The following is a 22,376-nucleotide window of genomic DNA, read 5'->3' as shown; positions in this document are numbered from 1 at the left end:
AGACGGAGAGACGGAGGGAGAGAGAGACGGAGGGAGAGAGAGAGACGGAGGGAGAGAGAGAGACGGAGGGAGAGAGAGAGAGAGACGGAGGGAGAGAGAGACGGAGGGAGAGAGAGAGACGGAGGGAGAGAGAGACGGAGGGAGAGAGAGAGACGGAGGGAGAGAGAGACGGAGGGAGAGAGAGACGGAGGGAGAGAGAGACGGAGGGAGAGAGAGACGGAGGGAGAGAGAGACGGAGGGAGAGAGAGACGGAGGGAGAGAGAGACGGAGGGAGAGAGAGACGGAGGGAGAGAGAGACGGAGGGAGAGAGAGACGGAGGGAGAGAGAGACGGAGGGAGAGAGAGACGGAGGGAGAGAGAGACGGAGGGAGAGAGAGACGGAGGGAGAGAGAGACGGAGGGAGAGAGAGACGGAGGGAGAGAGAGACGGAGGGAGAGAGAGACGGAGGGAGAGAGAGACGGAGGGAGAGAGAGACGGAGGGAGAGAGAGACGGAGGGAGAGAGAGACGGAGGGAGAGAGAGACGGAGGGAGAGAGAGACGGAGGGAGAGAGAGACGGAGGGAGAGAGAGACGGAGGGAGAGAGAGACGGAGGGAGAGAGAGACGGAGGGAGAGAGAGACGGAGGGAGAGAGAGACGGAGGGAGAGAGAGACGGAGGGAGAGAGAGACGGAGGGAGAGAGAGACGGAGGGAGAGAGACGGAGATCCAGAATTTGACTGAGCAAATCTGAAGGAAATGCAAAGTATTTCCAAGTAAGAATGGTCGACGGCTTGGAGTGGAAGTTGCAAGTGTTACTGATGCCACTTATCTGCTGCACTCGTCCTCTTAAATGCTAAAGGTAATGGTTTTACAAGATGCTATCTAACAAACCTTGCTGAATTAAACCCTTCTGTTAATTAAAACAAGCACCCAGAAAAGCTCACCTTGCCTCGTAATATGTTAAAATATGAGTGACAGAGGACTCCCAAATTCCACTATTTAAACAAAATAATCTCAATTTATTCCTTAACTCAAAGTGAAAATTAAATAACTATTCACAACTCTAAGCCCCCCTTTCTCTTAACTGATTATTTGCCTCCAAGTCTATAAAAAATATTGCTCCAATAAATTACTTATTAAAATTACATCAACTTAATTTCAAAACCATATAGAGGGTGTCATCTACAGTGTCCTTCTTCCAGCTGAGATCTCCCTGGGTCATCATCTTTCTTTTACTGCAAATATGTTTCATCTGAAAAAGACACCTTTGATACAGAGCATTTCTTTTTCTTGGGTCTTTCTCAATGGCAGTTACTCTGACTGTCTAACTGCTGGCTTTTTTATACCTCCAACATTGGATCATCACATTGGCTCGATGTTGGCAAAATAATAAAAGTCTAACTCGATTGAGTTTAGCAATCTGGGGCATAATTTAAACTGATTGGTTAAATTTGATGTCAAAACAGCAACCAACTCAGGTATCTATTTCATTGGCAAATGTTACATATTTTCAATTTTCCAGTACACTCTTAGGACTGCTAGTTAGTCATATGACAGGTGCTTGTAAGCTCTCAGTGCAGCACAGCAAACACCATCTTCATTACAGCAGTTCATTTTATAGGTATTACACATTGCTAGTATGGAGTGTCTTTGGTGGAAGGAAGCATGCGTATATGGAAGTGGTGCTAATAAAAAGGATTGTTTGGTCCTGGGTGAGGTCAAACTTAAGAATAAATTAACTTGACTGAAGACTGGCATTTAGTATTCTGGGGACCTCTGGATGAGCATCCACTCAGTACCTATGTAAAACTTATTGAAAATGCTTCAGCCTCGTCTTCTGCACTGTGTTGGACTTCATCATTGAGGATATAGACATTAATGGTGCATCATCTAATGGAGCAGTCCACTACTATTTAGTTTGGAAGAAAGAGGGTGGGAGAACTTAACTAATTTTTTCAGTTGTAGAATTGCTTAGCTCTATCACTTCCTGCTTATGCTGTTTGACATGCAATTAGTCCTGTGTTTTAGCTTCATTAGGTTGACATTTGTTTTAGGGTTGGTAATGGTAGAGTGGAAGACAACCCAGAATCTGGGTGTCACTGGTTAGATACACATTATTGCCCATCCCTAGATTCCCTGAGAAGATGGTGGCAAACTTATTAAACTGCTGCAGTCCATATTTCACAAATAGATATACTATGCAATGTAATTCCAGGATTCTGACTAACAACACCGAACAAACAGTGATAGATTTCTTAGTCAGGATGGAGCATGGTTTGGAGATAAACTTATAGGAGATACTGTACCCATGTACCCACTATTCTTATCCTTCGACAAGAAAGTGGTTGCAGATTTAGAAACTGAAGTGCCCCATCTAGAGTACATTCTGCACACTTGTTATCTTCAGTGTTGCCTTAATCTCACAGAGGCTTCCAAAGGGGCAGTACAATGGCTCAGTGGTTAGCACTGTTACCTCACAGCACCAAGGACACAGGTTCAATTCCAGCCTCAGGTGACTGTGTGGGGAGTTTGCACATTCTTTGTGTCAGCGTGGGTTTCCTCCCACAATCCAAAGGTGTGCAGGTTAGGTGAATTGGACATGCTAAATTGCCCATGTGTTCAGGGACATGTACGTTAGGTGCATTAGTCAGGACTAAATGTAGGATAATAGGGCAGAGAAATGCATCTAGGTGGGTTACTCTTCAGAGGGTCGGTGCAGCCTTGTGGGGCCTAAGGGACCATTTCCACACTGTCAGGATTCTATGATTCTAAGTGGTTTTCAATGAGGAGTACTTAGTCGTCATCTGGGGGTGGGGGGTGTAAGCTGTACATGGTAATCAGCAGGTTTGTGTGTCACGTTTGACTTAATGTTGAGAACTCTTGTTAATTTCCTCCTGAACACACATCACTATGTCTGCCCTCGACATACCCATGGATGGTGATAGTGTTGGTTGGGACATAGTCATACTAGTCTGTGAGAATGCGCTCTCACTTTTAGCATTAGTCAGCAGATATTAGTAACGAGCTCTTTGCAGGGTCAACAAGGTTGATGCAGTTACTAGGGCATGCACAAATCCCAGGTGGTGTAACTTTTTTAAAAAATATACTTTTTAATCGGTTTGATACAAGTGAGTGGCTTGCTAGACCATTTCAGAGGCTGTTTAGCAATCAACTACAGTGCTGTGGTTATGGAGTGTGGGCCTGGAACAGGCCCGGTAAGGATAACAATCTTCCTTTCATTAAGGGAATTAGTAAACCAATTTTTTTTTTTTAAACAACAGACTTAATTGGATTTTTACTTGAATATTTTGACTGATTTCAAATTCAACATCTGCTTTAATGGGATTCAAACTCAGGTCCTCAGAATATTAACTGGGTCTCTGGGTTACTAGTCTTGCAACATTACCATCATGCCATTTTCCCCCAGTTCTTGAAACATAGAGGGGGCATAATGTGCATTCACAAGATATGGCTTGACATGAAGAGACATTTATGAATAAAAAAAATTTGTTGTCAGGGATGATTTCACTTGACAAAAATATTAAAGGTTATACGATTCTTAACGTTAAACATTATAAAAGGATGGGACAGAATATAAAAGAAGACCATTACCAGCATTTCAAGCATCCAGTGTGTGGAACAAATATTAAACATTATGTGCAGGAGTTAGGAAAGAGAGCAAACTTTCTTTTAAACTGAAGGTGAAAGACTAGAATTTAACATCAGGTTAGTGATTGAAGTTGTGACCATGTTAACGTTTGAGAGCAGGTCAAATACATGGATGATGACGGAAGAAATAATGAAACATAACAGTTCATGTGAAAGATAAACACCAACAAAACGTTAATTGGGTCCAAGGTCTTTTGGCTATGTTACGATTACTGTATAAAATTTTGCAACTTCAACACTTGTTTGCCAACATCATATTTAACAATCACCAGAACATACACTGTAAATAAGGGGACTAGTAATATCTGTAAGTAACAAATTAAAATATATAGAGAAAAAGAACAGCAGATGCAGGAAATCAGAAAAAATAAATTGCTGAAAAAACTCAGCATCTGTGGACAGAAAGCAGAGTTAACATTTCGGGTCCAGCGACCTTTCTTCAGAAGTATCTGGAGAGTTGGATCCAGTATATATAGTCATGAAGCCTGAAACTGCAAAATGCATGAAGGTGAATAAATCGCAACTAACAAATTAGTAGACTGCTGGACAATAGGTAGCATGAACCATACTCGATTCCCACTGGTCACTAACCAAATCACATCCACTGGTCACCTACTAGTTACATTTCGTAGAATAAGCAGCCAGTGAGGCCAATTGAAACTGCTCAACAGTATTTAAGGCTAAAAATTATAAATTGTATTTAAGAATGTACATTTTATAACCCCCATGAAGTAAAACTATCAGCTTGGCAAGCAATCTCCAAATACTACAGAATCTGTACGCTTATGCTGCAGATTTTGGGGAAGTAGAAACAAATTAGCTTTGTAGTGCTGCAAAATTGTTAATGAAAATAGAGGCAGGGCTGCCAGATTATTAAAGTTTTATATAAATAGTACCATTATAAATAAATTATACTTACTTAGCCCTCGACCTCTACTATCTTGAATAAAACCCCTCTGGAAACCTCCCTTAGTATTAGACGGTTGTTTTGGAGGCATTTCCTGATTACTGGTTTTTGACAAATGTCCTTCGGTTCCGCTTTCCCTTACATGGTCAGTCAATCTGGCAGCAGACATTTGCATTTCTTTTTCTAATAGATAAAATATGTAGAAATAATTTCAGTTTTGATGCAAGAAAAAAAGCAATCTTACGTGCAAGACATAAAAGCTTTAAAGAAAATAGTGAGACACTTGTAAATCCACTAGAACAGATAAATGAAAATTTACCAGAGAAACAGGCCCTATCTTAAGTCCTGCGTAAATCTACAGACAAATGTCCCCATGAAAAGTCACATCTGGATTTTTCACCAACATTGTCAGCATTAATGAAATGATACGCAAGGCTTCTGGCCCCAACTTGAAGCAACTACTGCTCTGTTGACACCAGACAAAGACAGTGAAAATCAACCTCAGCAAATTATACACACCTCATGAATTTCTATTTCATTCACATCAACTCCTTAATTGCTATGATCTAATCAATCAGCTCAGAGGTGGAGCAGGTGGAACTTGAACATGAAACTCCTGGCTCAGAGAGAGAAATGCTATCACAGCACCACACTTCTGGCTGATGCACTCACATGTAACATCACTTCTGAATTTGTGTTTATATATGGTATCTTTGAACTCTCACAGAAGCAGAAATAGAGTAACTCATTAACCTCAATAATCATGTCTGCTCCATTAAAACTGAAGCCACAGCACAAGGAAAGTATTAATTCCCTATATACCAACATATTTGAACTGGCATAAAACAACAGATGCAAGTCAGTAAGAAATGTTAATTTTTGTTTTTAAAATGGGGATGCAGCACTATATAGACAAACCAACAGTTGTCACTGTATCTGTAACTCAAGTAATTCTCTCTGTGCAAGATGCCTTGAGATGTGATAACATGCAAATGTAATTCTTTAAGGAAAAAGCCTCTCTAACATAAATTACCCATTTGAATGTTGATTACAATAACATCAAATTCACTCAACCCCCAAAGACAGCAGTCCCTGAACTTCTTCAGCCTCAAATTAGAATTTCATTTGCAAGGAACTTGTTCATCTATTTTCCTTGTTCTCTGTTAGATGAGTATTGCTTTGTTAAAAATCAAAAACTCTTCTCTTCCTGGGGCCACGTGCTTGCCCAATGCCAATTGTGCCACAAAATATATTGATAAAATATTCTGCACACAACCCTTTTTTAAATTGAGCTTTCTATTTCAAGTAAAGCAGAGGTTTTTGATTTGGACAAAGATAAACAATGAAATGAATAACCAATAAATTTGTTTTGCTGGTGATGTTTACATATTGGACAGGAAACTGAAAAAAAAAATGCTGCTCTTCTTTAGAAAGGTTGCATTGGATACATTACATCAACCTACAATGGACGCTGGACTTTGGTTTAAAAAAATATGATATTTCTAAAACTGCAGCACTTAATAGGGACCACACTGAAGCACTGGCTTTAAGTTCTGGAGTGGACAAGGTCCTTTAGCTCAGAGGTAAGAGTACAATCACAAATTTAAGCAGGCATTTAACAAACAAACACTTGCTCAAAGGTAAATACATTTGCAAATTAAGCCACAACATAAAATAAATGATCGGTAAACGGTGATGAACTACAAATAGAATCTAAAAAATTATTAAAGATTCTTTTTTGTTTAAGATTCTCCAGTGTGGAAATAGGCCCTTCGGCCCAACAAGTCCACACTGACCCTCCAAAGAGTAACCCACCCAGACCCATTTCCTCTGACTAATGCACCTAACACTATGGGCAATTTAGCATGGCCAATTCACCTGACCTGCACACCTTTGGACTGTGGGAGGAAACCCACGGGGAGAACATGCAAACTCCACACAGGCAGTCGTCCGAGGCTGGAAACGAACCTGGGACCCTGGTGCTGCAAGGTTGCAGTGCTAACCACAGAGCCACCGTGCTTATAAAAGCTAGTCATTTGTTTTTAAAAAGGTGTAAAACTCACCTGAATCCTCTCCATCTGTTCTACAGTGAGCAGACTGTTGGTTGGGAATTGGTACATCTTCAGTATTGACTGGCAAACCATTGGGATTAGCGTAAAACAAGAGCAGGGGTTGGAAGTGACCTCGAACACACTTGGACAGCACATCTTTCCACTTTGATCCAACCTAATAGGTGAACATTGTTTTTTAAAAAAAACTAAAATGCCATTTATAAATAATACATAACAGATCTAGCTGTAATGTAGCTTTTAACTGAACAGCTGCAGTTGTAACGCTAAACTCTGCATCAGCCATGTGTGGGAGTCAACAGGTAGGACTTGAGTATTGAAAACACCATGAGTGCTCGATTGATAGGGAACCACAGGGTCCCTACTTGGAGCAAAGAACAGATAACTATGACTGGAGTAGCAAAGGTCAACTGGAAGTTTGTTTTTCTAAGAGTGACCGACAGGTAGGTTACCACAAGGAGACTGCACAGAAGGAAGAACCAACCCAATTCAGCACCTCTTTCAAAAGGTTTCAGCTTTCTTCAAACTGTCATAGAGCGGCTCAGAGGGGTTTAGCACATTCAGAAATCAGAACAGCTAGCCTAAGATTCAAACACATGTGGCTTACCATCACTCTCTGTTTCTTTCTTTAATCTAATATTTGATGTTCACTACTAACCTGTTGTCTTGTCTGTCAGGTTTAAGCACCGGTTGAGGGGAGAGAAGGGGGATTTTAAACCAATAGTCTGGGTAGTTAGAGATTTTAAGAGTTTGTATGATTGCCATTCTTAGAAGTTTGTAAAGTACTTTTGATAGGTAATAAATAGCTATTCCTATTTTAGTTAAAACAAAGTGTCAGAAATCTTTGTAGTAAGTATAGCTCAGGGGCACTAAATTGAAACACAGGTCAATCAGGAAGAGTTATTGCAATAACATCACAAACTTGCATGACGGACCTGCGGTTCTTCACTTTGTGATTGTCCACGTAATTAATTCAGTGACCGTGACATGAATCGTATGGTTATCCAACTTTCACTTAATCCATTCTATCCATATCAACTACTCCTTATAGTAGCAAATACCACATTCTAAATACTATCAATGAGAAAAGTTCCTCATAAATTATGCAAGAGATTTATTAGTGACTACATTATGTGTATGACCTCAAGCATGGCCTTTTCCATATCATGGTCTCTTACTGAATCCAAATTTTTGAAGGAGACTCAAGGGATCAATTTTTTTCCCCCCCATCAATAAATTTCACATGCTCACACACTCTTGTTCCCATATTCTGTCCAAAAAGGATTTTAAAATCTCCCTTATCATTTTTATTTGTGATTCCAATGACCAAAATGATGCATGGTACAAATTGAATGCACCAACATATGCACCAACAAATTGAATGCACTAATTACTAATTTAAAGCTCACCTCTTTAACAGTAGCATCATCAAAGAATATCCACTTGGAGCTTTTAGTATGAAAGGCAAAGGTACAATAGTGTCTGCTGGAATAGCATACCATCCCAACAAGGATTAATTCACTTCTCTTTGCCCGTTCATCAGTTGCCTGGAAGAAAAGCTTTCAAAAAAAAAGCACATGAATGAAACTTGGACATTGCTTACAATATGCAACTACAAGTCACAATTTAATTGTCAAGTTTTATACTTTATTTCCTCTTAAAAGGAATATCACTACACTGTCAGACTTCTCACAAAATAACTTCTTTCTCTCTACCCATGTTACATATTAGGGATAAACCATATACATCTCATCAATCAAATTTAAATACATAAACCTTGTAACTATTAAATCAAATGCTATGAAAAGCATGAAGTTACTTTCTTTTAACAATGTAATACACTTCCCAATGGCTGTCCTTCACATCTTTCAGGTTATTTCTATAAGTCTAGTCTGAATATTCCTTTTAGCAGAAAAACTTTATTAAGGCAAGAAATTCTGCTATAATGTGCATGGAGTCTTTTGACTATATTTTGACCATTAAAATGGAGACAAACTGAAAATGCAGGGTGAATTTAATTATGTTTACAGCTGAAAGCATGAATGATCAGATTACTGAATTAAGTCCATTAGACCATCAGATGAAAGAGCAGAATTAGGCCACTCAACCAATGGAGTCTGTTCTGCCATTTGACCATAGCTGATACGTTTCTCAACTGTATCCGCTTGCCTTCTCCCCATAACTTCCAATTCCCTGACTAATCAAGTGTAAAACTATTTATGACTTAAATACACTCACTGACATGACCTCCACAAACTTCAGTGGCAATGTGTTCCACAGATTTACCACCTTCTAGCTGAAGAAACTCAACTCAGTCCAAAAGGGTTATCCCCTTACCAGTGGCTTCATCATCACCACCCAGACGTCTCAGTATTTTGTATGTTTCCATGAGTAAATCCTCCCCACATTCTTCGAAACTCAAATCAAGTACAGACCCAGACTCAACTACTCCTAATATGACAAGCCCTTAATCCTTCTTGAAGACCTCCTCTGGACCTCCGACAAGACTAGCACATGCTTCCTTAGAAATAGGGCCTGCAAGTGCACATTATATTCCAAATGTGGTTTGACCAGAGCCTTATACAGTCTCAGGAGTATATTCCTGCTCATGTATTCTCGCCCTTGAAATGAATGTTAACATTGCTTTTGCCTTCATCATTCTTAGCCACATGGAAAGAACAGCCTGTGGTGGTCAGTCAGAGGAAGATACTCACAAGAGGCTGCCAATGTACTCCTAACAAAATGACAAAGTTTATTGCAAATAAAAGAAAAAAAAAAGTCAGACCATACAAGAATTATTTGAAACAGTAAGAAAACATTTCAGCAATAAAGATTCAGCTTTCTCAACAACACCACCGTGTGGGCGGCCCGGTGGCACAGTGGTTAGCACTGTTACCTCACAGCGCCAGAGACCCGGGTTCAATTCCCACCTCAGGCAACTGTCTGTGTGGAGTTTGCACGTGTCTGCGTGGGTTTCCTCCAGGTGCTCCGGTTTCCTCCCACAGTCCAAAGATGTGCAGGTCAGGTGAATTGGCCATGCTAAATTGCCCGTAGTGTTAGGTATAGGGGTAAATGTAGGGGTATGGGTGGGTTGCAGTTCGGCGGGTCAGTGTGGAGTTGTTGGGCTGAAGGGCCTGTTTCCACACTGTAATGTAATCTAATCTAAAACCTTACAATGGCGTTTCTACTTTGAAATGTCTTTATTGATTGGTATGGATATGAGCTATAGTATAAGAGTAAAAGGTGAAAAGTAATATTTTCTTGTAGATATGTTTAGACTTAAGATTGGGTCTTTAATCTTTCACTGACACAACTAATGATTTCAATACAATCGTGTTGAGGAAAGCAGACTTGGTATTTCTTAAAGAAAAGGTGACAATGGAATTAAAAACAGATAGGCAAGAGAGCACTCAAGATTTCAACATAAAAGTAACCCCTAGGGGAGGCAGCCCAGTAAGCAAAAAAAGTTTGGTTTTCACTGGAACTCAGCAGGAAGTAAATGACTTGGAATAATATTTAATAGTTTGCATTTCCAAGTCTAATTACCAACACAAAACAATGGAGTTTGCATTCCACAGATGGAAGAAAGGCTCTCAGGTGCTCAGTATAGGCATTGGTCATCATTGAGCTATAGTAGCATTGAGAAAGAGGAAGAGAGAAAGGTAGCTATGAGTTGAAGAATGTAGTTCATTGAAAATTTACATGGTGAAGGAAATATACTCACTGGAGATCTAAAGCTTTTTGATTAATTGTACTGAATAACTGATATCCAGAAAACTTCTGTACTACACTGTACTACAGGTCAAGAGATAAGATGGGAAGAGAGCATAGGAAGAAATAAGAGAAAATGTGCTGGAACAAAATGCAATTCATAGTTAGAAGGTTCAACAGAAAGTGTTTGTATCCCTGAAATTCTAAGCTACAAGGTGAGGGACACCGCAATAAATAAAGAGGATTTCTGAAAGGAGAGTGAGTAATATGAAGTCATGATTCACAGTGGGAATCAGCGGCAGAGATAACAGATACATGGAATTCCTTTAACAAAGTTTAACAAGTTAAGTGTTTGATTAAAAATCAGGACTCCTAATGAAATAATTTCAGGATTGTTTTTTCCACATGGCTAAGCAGTTAGGAAGAAACTATTTTAGGAAATCAGTGCAAGGCACAAAGGAGAATTTATGATTTTATTTGGATAAGAATTAAAGAAAGAAAGAATTCTGGTTTTAATTCCATCACAACGGCCTGCACTGTATTTGTACAGAGCTCTGAATAAAGTGAAACACTAGGTGAAAGTGAGTACTGTAGATGCTGGAGATTAGAGTCTATAGTGAGGTGCTGGAAAAGCACAGCAGGTCTGGCAACATCCGAGAAGCAGGAAAATCAATGTTTTGGGCAAAAGCCTATCATCAGGAAAGGGGCTTGGAGCCTCAGGGATAGAGTGATAAGTGTGAGGAGGGGGGGAGCGGGGAGGAGGTAGCTGAGTGCAATAGGTGGATGAAGGTAGGGGTAAAGGCGATAGGTCAGTTGGGAGGGTGGTGCAACTAGGTGGGAAGGAAAATGGACAGATGGGACAGGTCATTAGGACGGTGCTGAGTTGGAAGGTTGGAACAGGGGTAAGTGTGTGTGTGGCGGGGGGGGGGGGGGGGGCGGGAGGGGAAATGAGGAAACTGGTGAAATCCACATTGATGCCATGGGGTTGGAAGTTCCCGAGGTGGAAGAGAAGGCATTCTTCCTCCAGGCATCGGTGGTAAGGGAGTGGTGACGGGAGGTGCGGGAAATGGATGAGATGCGCTGGAGAGCATCAACCACCACGTGGGAGGGAAAATTGCAGTCTTTAAAGGAGGAGGCCATCTGGTGTGTTCTGTGGTGGAACTACTGTCAAAAAACATTTGAGACAGATTCACGAGAGCCACCCCAATTATCAGACTGGGATCAGTGGCAATGACAGAAATATGTACTGGGAATTCAACTGTTTACTGCATCTGTAGCGTCAGAGGTCAACAGCACAGAAACAAGCCCTTCGGTCCAACTTGTTTATGCCATTCAGTTTTCACAATTAAACTAGTACCATTCGCCTGCGCTTGCTTTATATCCCTCCATACTTACCCCATCCATGTACCTGTCTAAATCTTCCTCAAATGAAGAAATTGTCACCACTACCTCTGGCAGCCTGTTCTAGACACTCACGATGCTGTGTGAAAAAAATGCTCCCTGGACACTTTTGTACCTCTCCCTTCTTAAACTATGTCCTCTAGTTTTAGACTCCCCTATCATAGGGAAAAGCTGTTGGCTACCTATCTTATCTATGCCTCATGATTTTAAACACCTTTATAATGTGACCCCTCAGTTTTCTACGCTCGAGAGGAAAAATGATCTCTCCTATCCAGCTCTCCTTGTAACTCAAATCTTTCAGGTAGCATCCTAGTAAATCTTTTCTGCACTCTTTCTAGTTTAATAACATTCTTTCTGCAGTAGGGCAACCAGAACTGCACACAGTACTCTAAATGTGGCCTTATCAACATTTTGTACAGCTACTCCTATATGCAATGCACTGACCTATTTTTGCTAATTATTTATTCAAGATGGAGAGATAGACAAGTTTTCTGATGATTTAAAAGTTCAGCAGCATTGTAAGTAGTGTAATTGGAGGGGTAAAACTACACACAGTCATATTAATAGATTACGTGAATGGTCAAAATTGTGGCAAAGGGATTTCAATATAGGTTACAGATAAGATCATCAATTTGGACCGAAATATAATAGAATTCTTTCAAATGGCAAAAGGCTGGAAGCAGTGAAAGCCCAGAAAGATTTGGACCTCAATCAAAAATTTCATGGGCAGATAAAAATAATTAAAACAGCTGATGGAATGCTTGTGGTCATATCTAGAGAACTAGAATGAAATGATCTACAAATCATGCTGCAGGTATACAAGCCCTGATGAGATCATACCTGGAATGCAGTGCTCAATTCTAGACACCATAAGCGAAAGAAAGATAATCTGCCTCCCTTCAAAGTCAATGTAAAGTTAAAAGAATGATACCTGGTGTTATTATCTAGGTAAGGCCAATAACACGTTTATTTAGATTTTGTGGAATGAGAAAACCCAGGTATTTATTAAAAGAATAAAATTACATGATTCACAGTTTAATACCACAGAATTTTACTGCACTAAAATCAAAGTACACTAACACACTGTTCTAAATAGTTAAAGTATGAATATTGTTAATTATACTAGTTGACGTTTCTTAATATTGCATTCCATCTACACCCATTTAGAGTACACTTCCAATAAGTAAAGTGAGACTTCTCAAAAGTTGAAAGATTAACTACATGAACTTTGTACTATTTCAAGGACTTGTATATTGGTTGTGATATCTATACCCTATTCACTTTGATGTAGATGGCCCTTTCAAATCTCATCCAATCATCCCAGTTACAAACACGAAGTCAACGGCATCTTAAACATATCCAACTAAAATCATAACTACCTGGTTCTACTAGTCTTTAACTCTCGAGTCTTGGACACAAAACTAACATTCTATCAACTTGGATATCCCAGAAATTCAAGTCAATGCTTGTACAGTCCTTCAGTCAACAGTCAATGCATAGAATTTAAACTGAATTCTGTTGGGAAGAGACATTACCTCAAGCCAGTTTATTCTCATCGCACTCAAAACTAGCACACAAACCATTTTCCCCCACAATCGATGGCTTGACCCTTTTTTTCCTATTGCTTATCTCTCAGGCAAATTGGTCACATGATTCTTTTTGTAAATAAGCATTTTAAAACAAAACAGAAATCCCCCCCCTGCCAAGACTCAGTTCTTCAAGAATCCTTCATGTCAAAACAAAATGTAGATTCTCCTCATCCGTTCCTCCTCCCACCCGAAGCAGATGGGTCAATATGCTGGACTCCAGGGTTAATTTAAGATTACGTTATTCCCTGGACTGCAAGATTTGAGGGAGACTGAATAGACAGGAACTATTTATGCTGGTTGGACCATCTCTGACTAGAGAACATACCATAAAAATTGAAGTTAGATATTTCAGAAATGAGGTTAGGAAATACTTCAATGTGTAAAGGATAATAAATGTTTGGAAATATTTTCCACAAACTGATACAGATGGATTTTTGTTACTTAAAGGTATTAAGGAATAAAGGTAAAAGATAAGTACATGAAATAATGGTCACAGATCAATCATTATCTCATTCAGCTAAGTAACCTATTCCTGTTTTCATGTTTCTACCAGGAAGCCTGATGAATCAACAGAGCAAGTGGCTCACCGTTCTTTTTTTTTTAAATGAAGCATCCTGCACCCGTCACAAGATATCAAAAAGGTTGAAAAACCCTAAACAAAAATCTTTAAAATGGTACTTTTAGTTTAGTAGAAGGACTCAAAGGCTTTTTTAACAGTTAACAAAACTGTTAAGACTTTTCTAGGTCACAAGTGTACAATTTCAGTCAGTTTGGAATAGGTGTTTTGTCATTTGGTTTGCAAAAGGCAATTAAGCTGGTCTTAAAACAACTATTTTTTAAAAAGTTTTGTAAGTTTGGACATTTTGCTATTGTACTTTTAAACAATAGTTAATAATTAGAAATGAGACAATGAGACTTACTCCAGGGAGAGACAGCTGAGGTGCCAAATATCGAATGACATCTGTTGTGAGATCGGAATTCTCAGAATCCCACACTAAACCAATGGTGACGATCTCTGGGCAATTCATTAGCACACGTCTAATCTTTATCTTCTGTCCGCAATTACTCTGAATGAAGAGAGGAAATCTCAATACATCTACAATTATCATTCAAAAGGTTTACGCCAACATGTTGAATTTGCATGTCAACGGATAAAAGTACTTACAAATATATTTATAATCATACAAAATTCTTGCAGAATGAACTAAGGAAAGAACATCCAACAGAATCCTGAATATCTGTCTGTATCGTACATTGCCAGGATCGCAGCTGCATCAAAAATCTTTAGAAAAACTTGCTTCACAGTAAATCATAGCAAACCTTGAATTAACACTAAATACAAAGGAACTTACATTAAAGTGAACTTCTGTAAAATATACAAACTTAGATTTTCCTAGTACTACAGGAACAGACTCAATCACAGGTAATCCTCAAAGACTACCTACTTGCCCATTGTCAACTTTTACAGCCAGGTTTCCAAATTTGACTCGTCCCCAAGTTTGCCCATCAGAGGAAATCAGGGAGACAACCAGAACACTGGCGAAGCATTGCAGGCCAAGGACACTGCATAATACCACCCCCTTTCCCCATACTCTGCATTTCAGAAGTCAAATTGTTTGAAGGTCCCAAAAGTATAATTTGATTAGGGATAGTCAGTATGATTTTGTGAAGGGTAGGTTGAGAAGGTGACCAAACAGGTAGATGAGAGTAAACCGGTTGATGTGGTGTATATGGATTTCAGCAAGGCATTCGATAAGATTCCCCAAAGTAGGCTATTGCACAAAATGCTGAAGAATGGGATTGTGGGAAACGTAGCAGTTTGGATCAGTAATTGGCTTGCTAAAAGACAGGTGGTGCTGGTTGATGGGAAATGTTCATCCTGGGGTCCAGTTACCAGTGGTGTACCGCAAGGGTCGGTGTTGGGTCCATTGCTGTTCGTCATTTTTATAAACGACCTAGCTAAAGGCGTAGAAGGGTGGGTTAGTAAACTTGCAGACGACACTAAGGTGGGTGGAGCTGTGGATAGTAAAGAAGGATGTTGTATGTTACAGAGAGACATAGATAAGCTGCAGAGCTGGGCCGAGAGGTGGCAAATGGAGTTTAATGCGGACAAGTGAGAGGTGATTCACTTTGGTCAGAGTAACTGGAATGCAAAGTACTGGGCTAATGGTAAGATTCTTGGTAATGTAGATGAGCAGAGAGATCTAGGTGTCCAGGTACACAGATCCTTGAAAGTTGCCACCCAGGTTGACAGGGTTAAGAAGGCATACAGTGTTTTAGCTTTGATTAATAGAGGGATCGAGTTCCGGAACAATGAGATCATGCTACAGCTGTACAAAACTCTGGTGCGCTGCACTTGGAGTATTGTGTACAGTTCTGGTCACCGCATTATAAGGATGTGGAAGCTTTGGAAAGGGTGCCGAGATTTACTAGGATGTTGCCTGGTATGGAGGGAAGGTCTTACGAGGAAAGGCTGAGAGACTTGAGCATGTTTTTGTTGGAGAGAAGAAGGTTGAGAGGTGACTTAATAGAGACATATAAGATAATCAGAGGATTAGATAGGGTGACAGGGAGAGCCTTGTTCCAAGTATGGTGACGGCGAGCACGCGGGGACATAGCTTTAAATTGAGGGGTGATAGATATAGGACAGATGTCAGAGGTAGTTTCTTTACTCAGAGTAGTAAGTGTATGGAATGCTTTGCCTGCAATGATAGTAGATTCGCCAATTTTAAATACATTTAAGTCGTCATTGGACAAGCATATGGACGTACATGGAATAGTGTAGGTTAGATGGGCTTCCGATTGATAGGACAGGTCAGCGCAACATCGAGGGCCAAAGGGTCTGTACTGCACTGTAATGTTCTATGTTCTAAGTCACCATGACAAGGTTTATTTGCCAGCTAGGTTGGGAATAAGGTGCCAGCTGAAAAGTGGATGAATGCTTAAGACAGGTCAATGGATCAAGCCAGTTAATGGTTCAGTGCAATAGTTACTCAGTGCAGATTCAATAATGTGTCTGTACCTGGTATTTGTGTGTCTTTTTTTTTGGTAATTCTACTATCGTCCTTACCTGGTCTCGCCTACTTGTGACACTAGACCTATAGCAATTTGGAGGTGAATATTTTTATTCATCCTGCTCAAATGTCACATGTCTGCAGCAGGTGGGGCTTGAACCTAGGCCTTCTGTCCCAGAAATAGGGACACGACTACCACATCATAAGAGCCCCAAGGTTAACGCTTAACTTACCTCTGGTCAATTAGGAATGGGCATTTTGCCAGCAATGTCCACATACCATGAAAAATATTTTTAAAACTCCACAAGCCACATTATTATAAGTTAACATTCAGGAGTGGGTGTGGCATTTGAGGAAGCTAAGTGATTGGGACCAGAGTCATAGAGATGTACAGCTCAGAAAAAGACCCTTCAGTCCAACTTGTCCATGCCGACCAGATATCCCAACCTAATTTAGTCCCATTTGCTAGAACTTGGCCCATATCCCTCCAAAACCTTCCTACTCATACCTATCCAGATGCCTTTTAAATGTTGCAATTGTACCTGCCTCCACCACTTCCTCTGGTAGCTCATTCCGACCTTTATGAAAGGTCTCTTGTATATCTTTCACCTCTCACCCTCAACCTATGCCCTCTGGTTCTGGACTTCCTCACCCCAGGGAAAAGAGACCGTGTCTATTTACCATATCCATGCCCCTGAAGATTTTATAAACCTCTACAAGGTCACCCCTCAGCTTCTAACGCTCCAGAGGAAACAGCCCCAGCCTATTTAGCCTCTCTGTATAGCTCAAAACCTCCAACCCTGGCAACATTCTTGTAAATCTTTTCTGAATTCTTCCAAAGTTTACAACATCATCTCTATAGGAAGGAACCCAGAATTGCACTCAAAAAAATTCCAGAAGTGGCCTAATCAATGTCCCTGTACAGGCTCAACATGATCTCCCAACTCCCTCTGCAATAAGTATATGGTTTTGGATACTGCTGCGGGGGGGGGGGGGTAGAGAGAGATGACCTACCAGAGGAAAGCCATAGCAGTCAGTTCTCTGACACTGAGCCTGACACTGTGGCAAAAGAAGGGAAAGGGGCAGAATAGAAAAGTACTCGTGGTAGGGGACTCGATAGTTAGGGGAAATCGACAGGAGATTTTGTGGTCAGGATCGGGATTCCCGGAAGGTATGGTGCCTCCCTGGTGCCAGGGTCCGATCGGGTGTATAAGGTTCTAAAAGGGGAGGGCGAACAGCCAGAAATCGTGTTACATATTGGCACTAATGATATAGCCAGGAAAAGGATTGAAGATATAAAATGTGATTTCAGGGACTTAGGATGGAAGCTGCAAAGCAGGACAAACAGTAGTGTTCTCTAGTTTACTACGATGCCACGAGATAGCGAGACAAGGAACAGGGAGTGGGCGCAGCTTTACACGTGGCTGCACAGCTGGTGTAGGAGGGAGGGCTTCAGATATGTAGATAATTTGGATGCCTTCTGGGGAAGGTGGGACCTGTACAAGAAGGACGGGTTGCATCTGAACTGGAAGGGGACCAATGTCCTTGGTGGTAGGTTTGCTCGAGTAGTTCGAGGGGGTTTAAACTGGTATGGCAGGGGGGTGGGAACCTGAGCTGTATACCGGAGGTGAGAGTTGATGCAGATGAGGCAATAGCAAGAGGTAGACCAGCGAGTGGGAAGGATTTTCCTGGGAAGGAACCACGGGACCAGTTAAAGTGTGTTTGCTTGAATGCAAGGAGTATCAGGAATAAAAGTGATGAACTTAGAGCATGGATCAGTTCCTGGTGCTATGATGTTGTGGCCATAACAGAGACATGGGTTTCTCAGGGGCAGGAATGGTTGCTGGATGTTCCAGGGTTTAGAGCATTTAAAAAGAATAGGGAGGGGGGGGGGGGAAAGAGGAGGGGGTGTAGCACTACTAATCAGAGAGGGTATCACAGCTACAGAAGCTTCCATTGTCGAGGAAGATCTGCCTACCGAGTCAGTATGGGTGGAAATTAGGAACAGCAAGGGAGCAGTCACCTCATTAGGGGTTTACTACAAGCCCCCCAGTAGCAGCAGGGAGATGGAAGAAAGCATAGGTCGGCAGATTTTGGAAAAGTGTGGATGTAGTAGGGTTGTTGTAATGGGTGACTTTAACTTTCCCAATATTGATTGGAACCTCCTTCGAGTAGAAGATTTGAATGGAGCTGTTTTTGTAAGGTGTGTTCAGGAGGGTTTCCTAACTCAGTACGTTGACAGGCCGACGAGGGGAGAGGCCATTCTAGACTTGGTGCTCGGAAACGAGCCGGGGCAGGTGTCAGATCTTGTGGTGGGACAGCATTTTGGTGATAGCGACCACAACTGCCTCATATTCTACAGAGCTATGGAGAAGGAGAGGATTAGGCAAAATGGGAGGATATTTAATTGGGGAAGAGGAAACTATGATGCGATTAGACTTGAGTTAGGAAGCATGGATTGGGAGCAATTGTTCCATGATAAATGCACTATAGACATGTGGAGACTGTTTAAGGAACAGTTGTTGCAAGTGATGAATAAGTATGTGCCTCTGAGACAGGCAAGAAGTGATAAGATAAAGGAACTTGGATGACGAGAGCGGTGGAGCTTCTCGTCAAAAATAAAAAGGTAGCTTACATAACGTGGAGGAAGCTAGGGTCAAGCTCAGCTCTAGAGGTTTACAGTCAGGTGAGGAAGGAGCTCAAAAATGGTCTGAGGAGAGCCAGGAGGGCGCACGAGAAAGGCTTGGAAGAACGGATTAGGGAGAACACAAAGGCATTTTACACTTGTGAGGAATAAGAGAATGGTCAAAGAAAGAGTATGGCCGTTCAGGGATAGCATAGGGACCTTGTGTGTGGAGTCTGAGGAGGTAGGGGAAACCCTAAATGAGTTTTTTGCTTCTGTCTTTACAAAAGAAATGAACTTTGTAGTGAATGAAACCTTTGAAGAGCAGGTGTGCATGCTGGAATGGATAGAGATAGAGGAAGCTGATGTGCTGAAAATTTTGTCAAACATTAAGATTGACAAGTCGCCAGGCCCGGACCAGATTTGTCCTCGGCTGCTTTGGGAAACGAGAAATGCAATTGCTTCGCCACTTGCGAAGATCTTTGCATCCTCGCTCTCCACTGGAGTCGTACCTGAGGACTGGAGGGAGGGAAATGTAATTCCTCTCTTCAAAAAAGGAAAGAGGGAAATCCCCGGCAATTACAGACCAGTAAGTCTCACGTCTGTCATCTGCAAGGTGTTAGAAAGGATTCTGAAGGATAGGATTTACGACCATCTGGAAGAGCATGGCTGATTAAATGCAGTCAACACTGCTTTGTGAGGGGCAGGTCATGCCTCACAAACCTTAGAATTCTTTGAGGATGTGACTAGAAAAGTTAATGAGGGTCGAGCTGTGGATGTGGTGTATATGGACTTCAGCAAGGCATTTGATAAGGTTCCCCATGGTAGGTTCATTCAGAAAGTCAGTAGGAATGGGATACAGGGGAACTTAGCTGTCTGGATACAGAATTGGCTGGCCAACAGAAGACAGTGAGTGGTAGTAGAAGGAAAATATTCTGCCTGGAAGTCTGTGGTGAGTGGTGTTCCACAGGGCTCTGTACTTGGGCCTCTACGGTTTGTAATTTTTATTAATGACTTGGATGAGGGGATTGAAGGATGGGTCAGCAAGTTTGCAGACGACACAAAGGTTGGAGGTGTCGTTGACAGTATAGAGGGCTGTTGTAGGCTGCAGCGGGACATTGACAGGATGCAGAGATGGGCTGAGAGGTGGCAGATGGAGTTCAACCTGGATAAATGCAAGGTGATGCATTTTGGAAGGTTGAATTTGAAAGCTGAGCACAGGATTAAGGATAGGATTCTTGGCAGTGTAGAGGAACAGAGGGATCTTGGTGTGCAGGTAGATAGATCACTTAAAATGGCCACCCAAGTGGACAGGGTTGTTAAGAAACCATATGGTGCTTTGGCTTTCATTAACAGGGGGATTGAGTTTAAGAGTAATGAGATCTTGTTGCAGCTCTATAAAACTTTGGTTAGACCCCACTTGGAATACTGCGTCCAGTTCTGGTTGCCCTATTACAGGAAAGATGTGGATGCTTTGGAGAGAGTTCAGAGGAGGTTTACCAGGACGCTGCCTGGACTGGAGGGCTTATCTTATGAAGAGAGGTTGACTGAGCTCGGACTTTTGTCATTGGAGAAAAGGAGGAGGAGGGGACCTAATTGAGGTATACAAGATAATGAGAGGCATAGATAGAGTCGATAACCAGAGACTATTTCCCAGGGCAGAAATGACTAACACGAGGGGTCATAGTTTTAAGCTGGTTGGAGGAAAGTATAGAGGGGATGTCAGAGGCGGGTTCTTTACACAGAGAATTGAGAGTGCATGGAATGCGTTGCCAGCAGCAGTTGTGGAAGCAAGGCCATTGGGGACATTTAAGAGACTACTGGACATGCATATGGTCACAGAAATTTGAGGGTGCATACATGAGGATCAATGGTCAGCACAACATCATGGGCTGAAGAGACTGTTCTGTGCTGTACTGTTCTATGTTCTAACTCCTGTACTCAACGCTTTGATTAAGGAAAGCATACTAAATGCCTTCTTCACTATCCTATTTACCTGAGACTCCATTTTCAAGGAACCTATGAACCTGTACTCCAAGGTCTATTTGTTCAGCAACATTCCCCAGGACCTTTCGATTAAGTGCATACGTCCTGCCCTGACTTGTCTTTCCAGAGAAGAGTTGGAGAAATGAAGCCTGGGAATGAGAAGATTGGGACCTGGACAAACGAGTTGTAAGAGTACTGGAGAGTGGGATGAGATTGTATGAGTGGGGACACAGTGCCCCCAGAAAAGCCAAAGCAACTTTGTGGATGGGTGGGTGCATAGTATGTACTATGCACCATCTAGATTTTCAAACAATTTTGTGCAAAGGTCCAGAAACAGGTGAGCACTGTTACATATTTCAGTAAATGAGCTGATTTCAAGCAACTACCACACATGCCTAGAAAGATCACTAATGCAGAAGTACCAATGTCCTAAATACAGATGAGATACAGGACTCTTGCACCCAGAGTTTGAGCTACATGTTTAAACCTTAAAAAAAAAACAGGTGAAGCTCACAATCTATTGCTGACATGTCGTCTGAGTAACTTTTATGGAAAGTGCCCCAGGCCAAGTCCAATATGGGGATCAAAAACAAGTCTGAAACCCAGAATAAAATGGAAGCAGATTAAATGGACATGAACATTTTTAAAAAAAAAACCACAACATAGGACATGAGTTACCATGTAAACATATATGCAGATTCCAAACTATTACACATAGATCCATCAGGTAAAGACAGTAGAACAGACAAACTAACAGTATGCAGCTACATAAATCATATTTTCAGTTTTCATAAAACTATTGAAGGACTAGATGCTGTATAATACTTAAATATTCTTACCGGACAATTCCTAAAGTCACCAATAGTGCTTGCTGCCCGAAGTAGCTCCGCAAACAATTCTGGCCTGGGACGTTCATTCCTCTCTATCATCCTGTCAACCTGATTACTAAAAAGTTCATAATTACTCAATTTAATGTTCAATAATTTATTGACATTTTAGCTGAGAAAAAGACAAAATTTTACTCACCACAGTGCTGTAATTGATACATAATGTACCAGCTCAGTGAATGGCAAAGGATCTGAAGTAGCTCCACAGCTATGACACACACTCTAGGGCAAGATCAAAAGCGAGATAAGCTAATTTTAATAATACGGACAAAATACTTGTCAAAACACCGTTCTCCTGAACCAAAAAACAGATGCAAGTCAGAAGAACGCCCTCATCAGGGCAACAATGTATTTCTAAGGATAAAAATTTCAAGGGTTGAATCTTATGTTTTTTTGGCGAAGTTGTGATGCTTTTGGTGGAGGCAGAGTGTTTTCTCACCTTATCTTATCAAACCCACCACATTAAATGATATTTCAGCCATTTAAAATGTCAGGTTTCCAACACACATTACCATAAGGTATCCCTGAAGCAACATCCTGGAAT

General features: G+C 41.2%; 1 protein-coding gene across 2 annotated transcripts in view; it reads right to left on the bottom strand.

Moving 5' to 3' along the window:
• The window catches only part of LOC122553126 (ubiquitin carboxyl-terminal hydrolase 53-like), a 98,090-nt gene that overhangs the window by 52,307 nt on the left and 23,407 nt on the right, over positions 1 to 22,376 (bottom strand). For both annotated transcript variants that reach the window (XM_043696686.2, XM_087985777.1), the window contains 6 exons: positions 21,972 to 22,054; positions 21,785 to 21,890; positions 14,243 to 14,389; positions 8,031 to 8,180; positions 6,616 to 6,778; positions 4,565 to 4,735 (listed from right to left, as the gene is read on the bottom strand). In XM_043696686.2, coding sequence (XP_043552621.2) covers positions 4,565 to 4,735; positions 6,616 to 6,778; positions 8,031 to 8,180; positions 14,243 to 14,389; positions 21,785 to 21,890; positions 21,972 to 22,054 — 820 coding nt within the window. The remainder of the gene's footprint in view (positions 1 to 4,564; positions 4,736 to 6,615; positions 6,779 to 8,030; positions 8,181 to 14,242; positions 14,390 to 21,784; positions 21,891 to 21,971; positions 22,055 to 22,376) is intronic.

Source organism: Chiloscyllium plagiosum, unplaced genomic scaffold (assembly GCF_037043375.1).
Source record: "Chiloscyllium plagiosum isolate Xiang-an unplaced genomic scaffold, Cpla_swu_hap1 HiC_scaffold_1, whole genome shotgun sequence".
NCBI classification, from domain to species: Eukaryota; Metazoa; Chordata; class Chondrichthyes; order Orectolobiformes; family Hemiscylliidae; genus Chiloscyllium; species Chiloscyllium plagiosum.
Note: the sequence above shows the minus strand (reverse complement) of the source record. Positions and strands in the feature narration are given on the sequence as shown.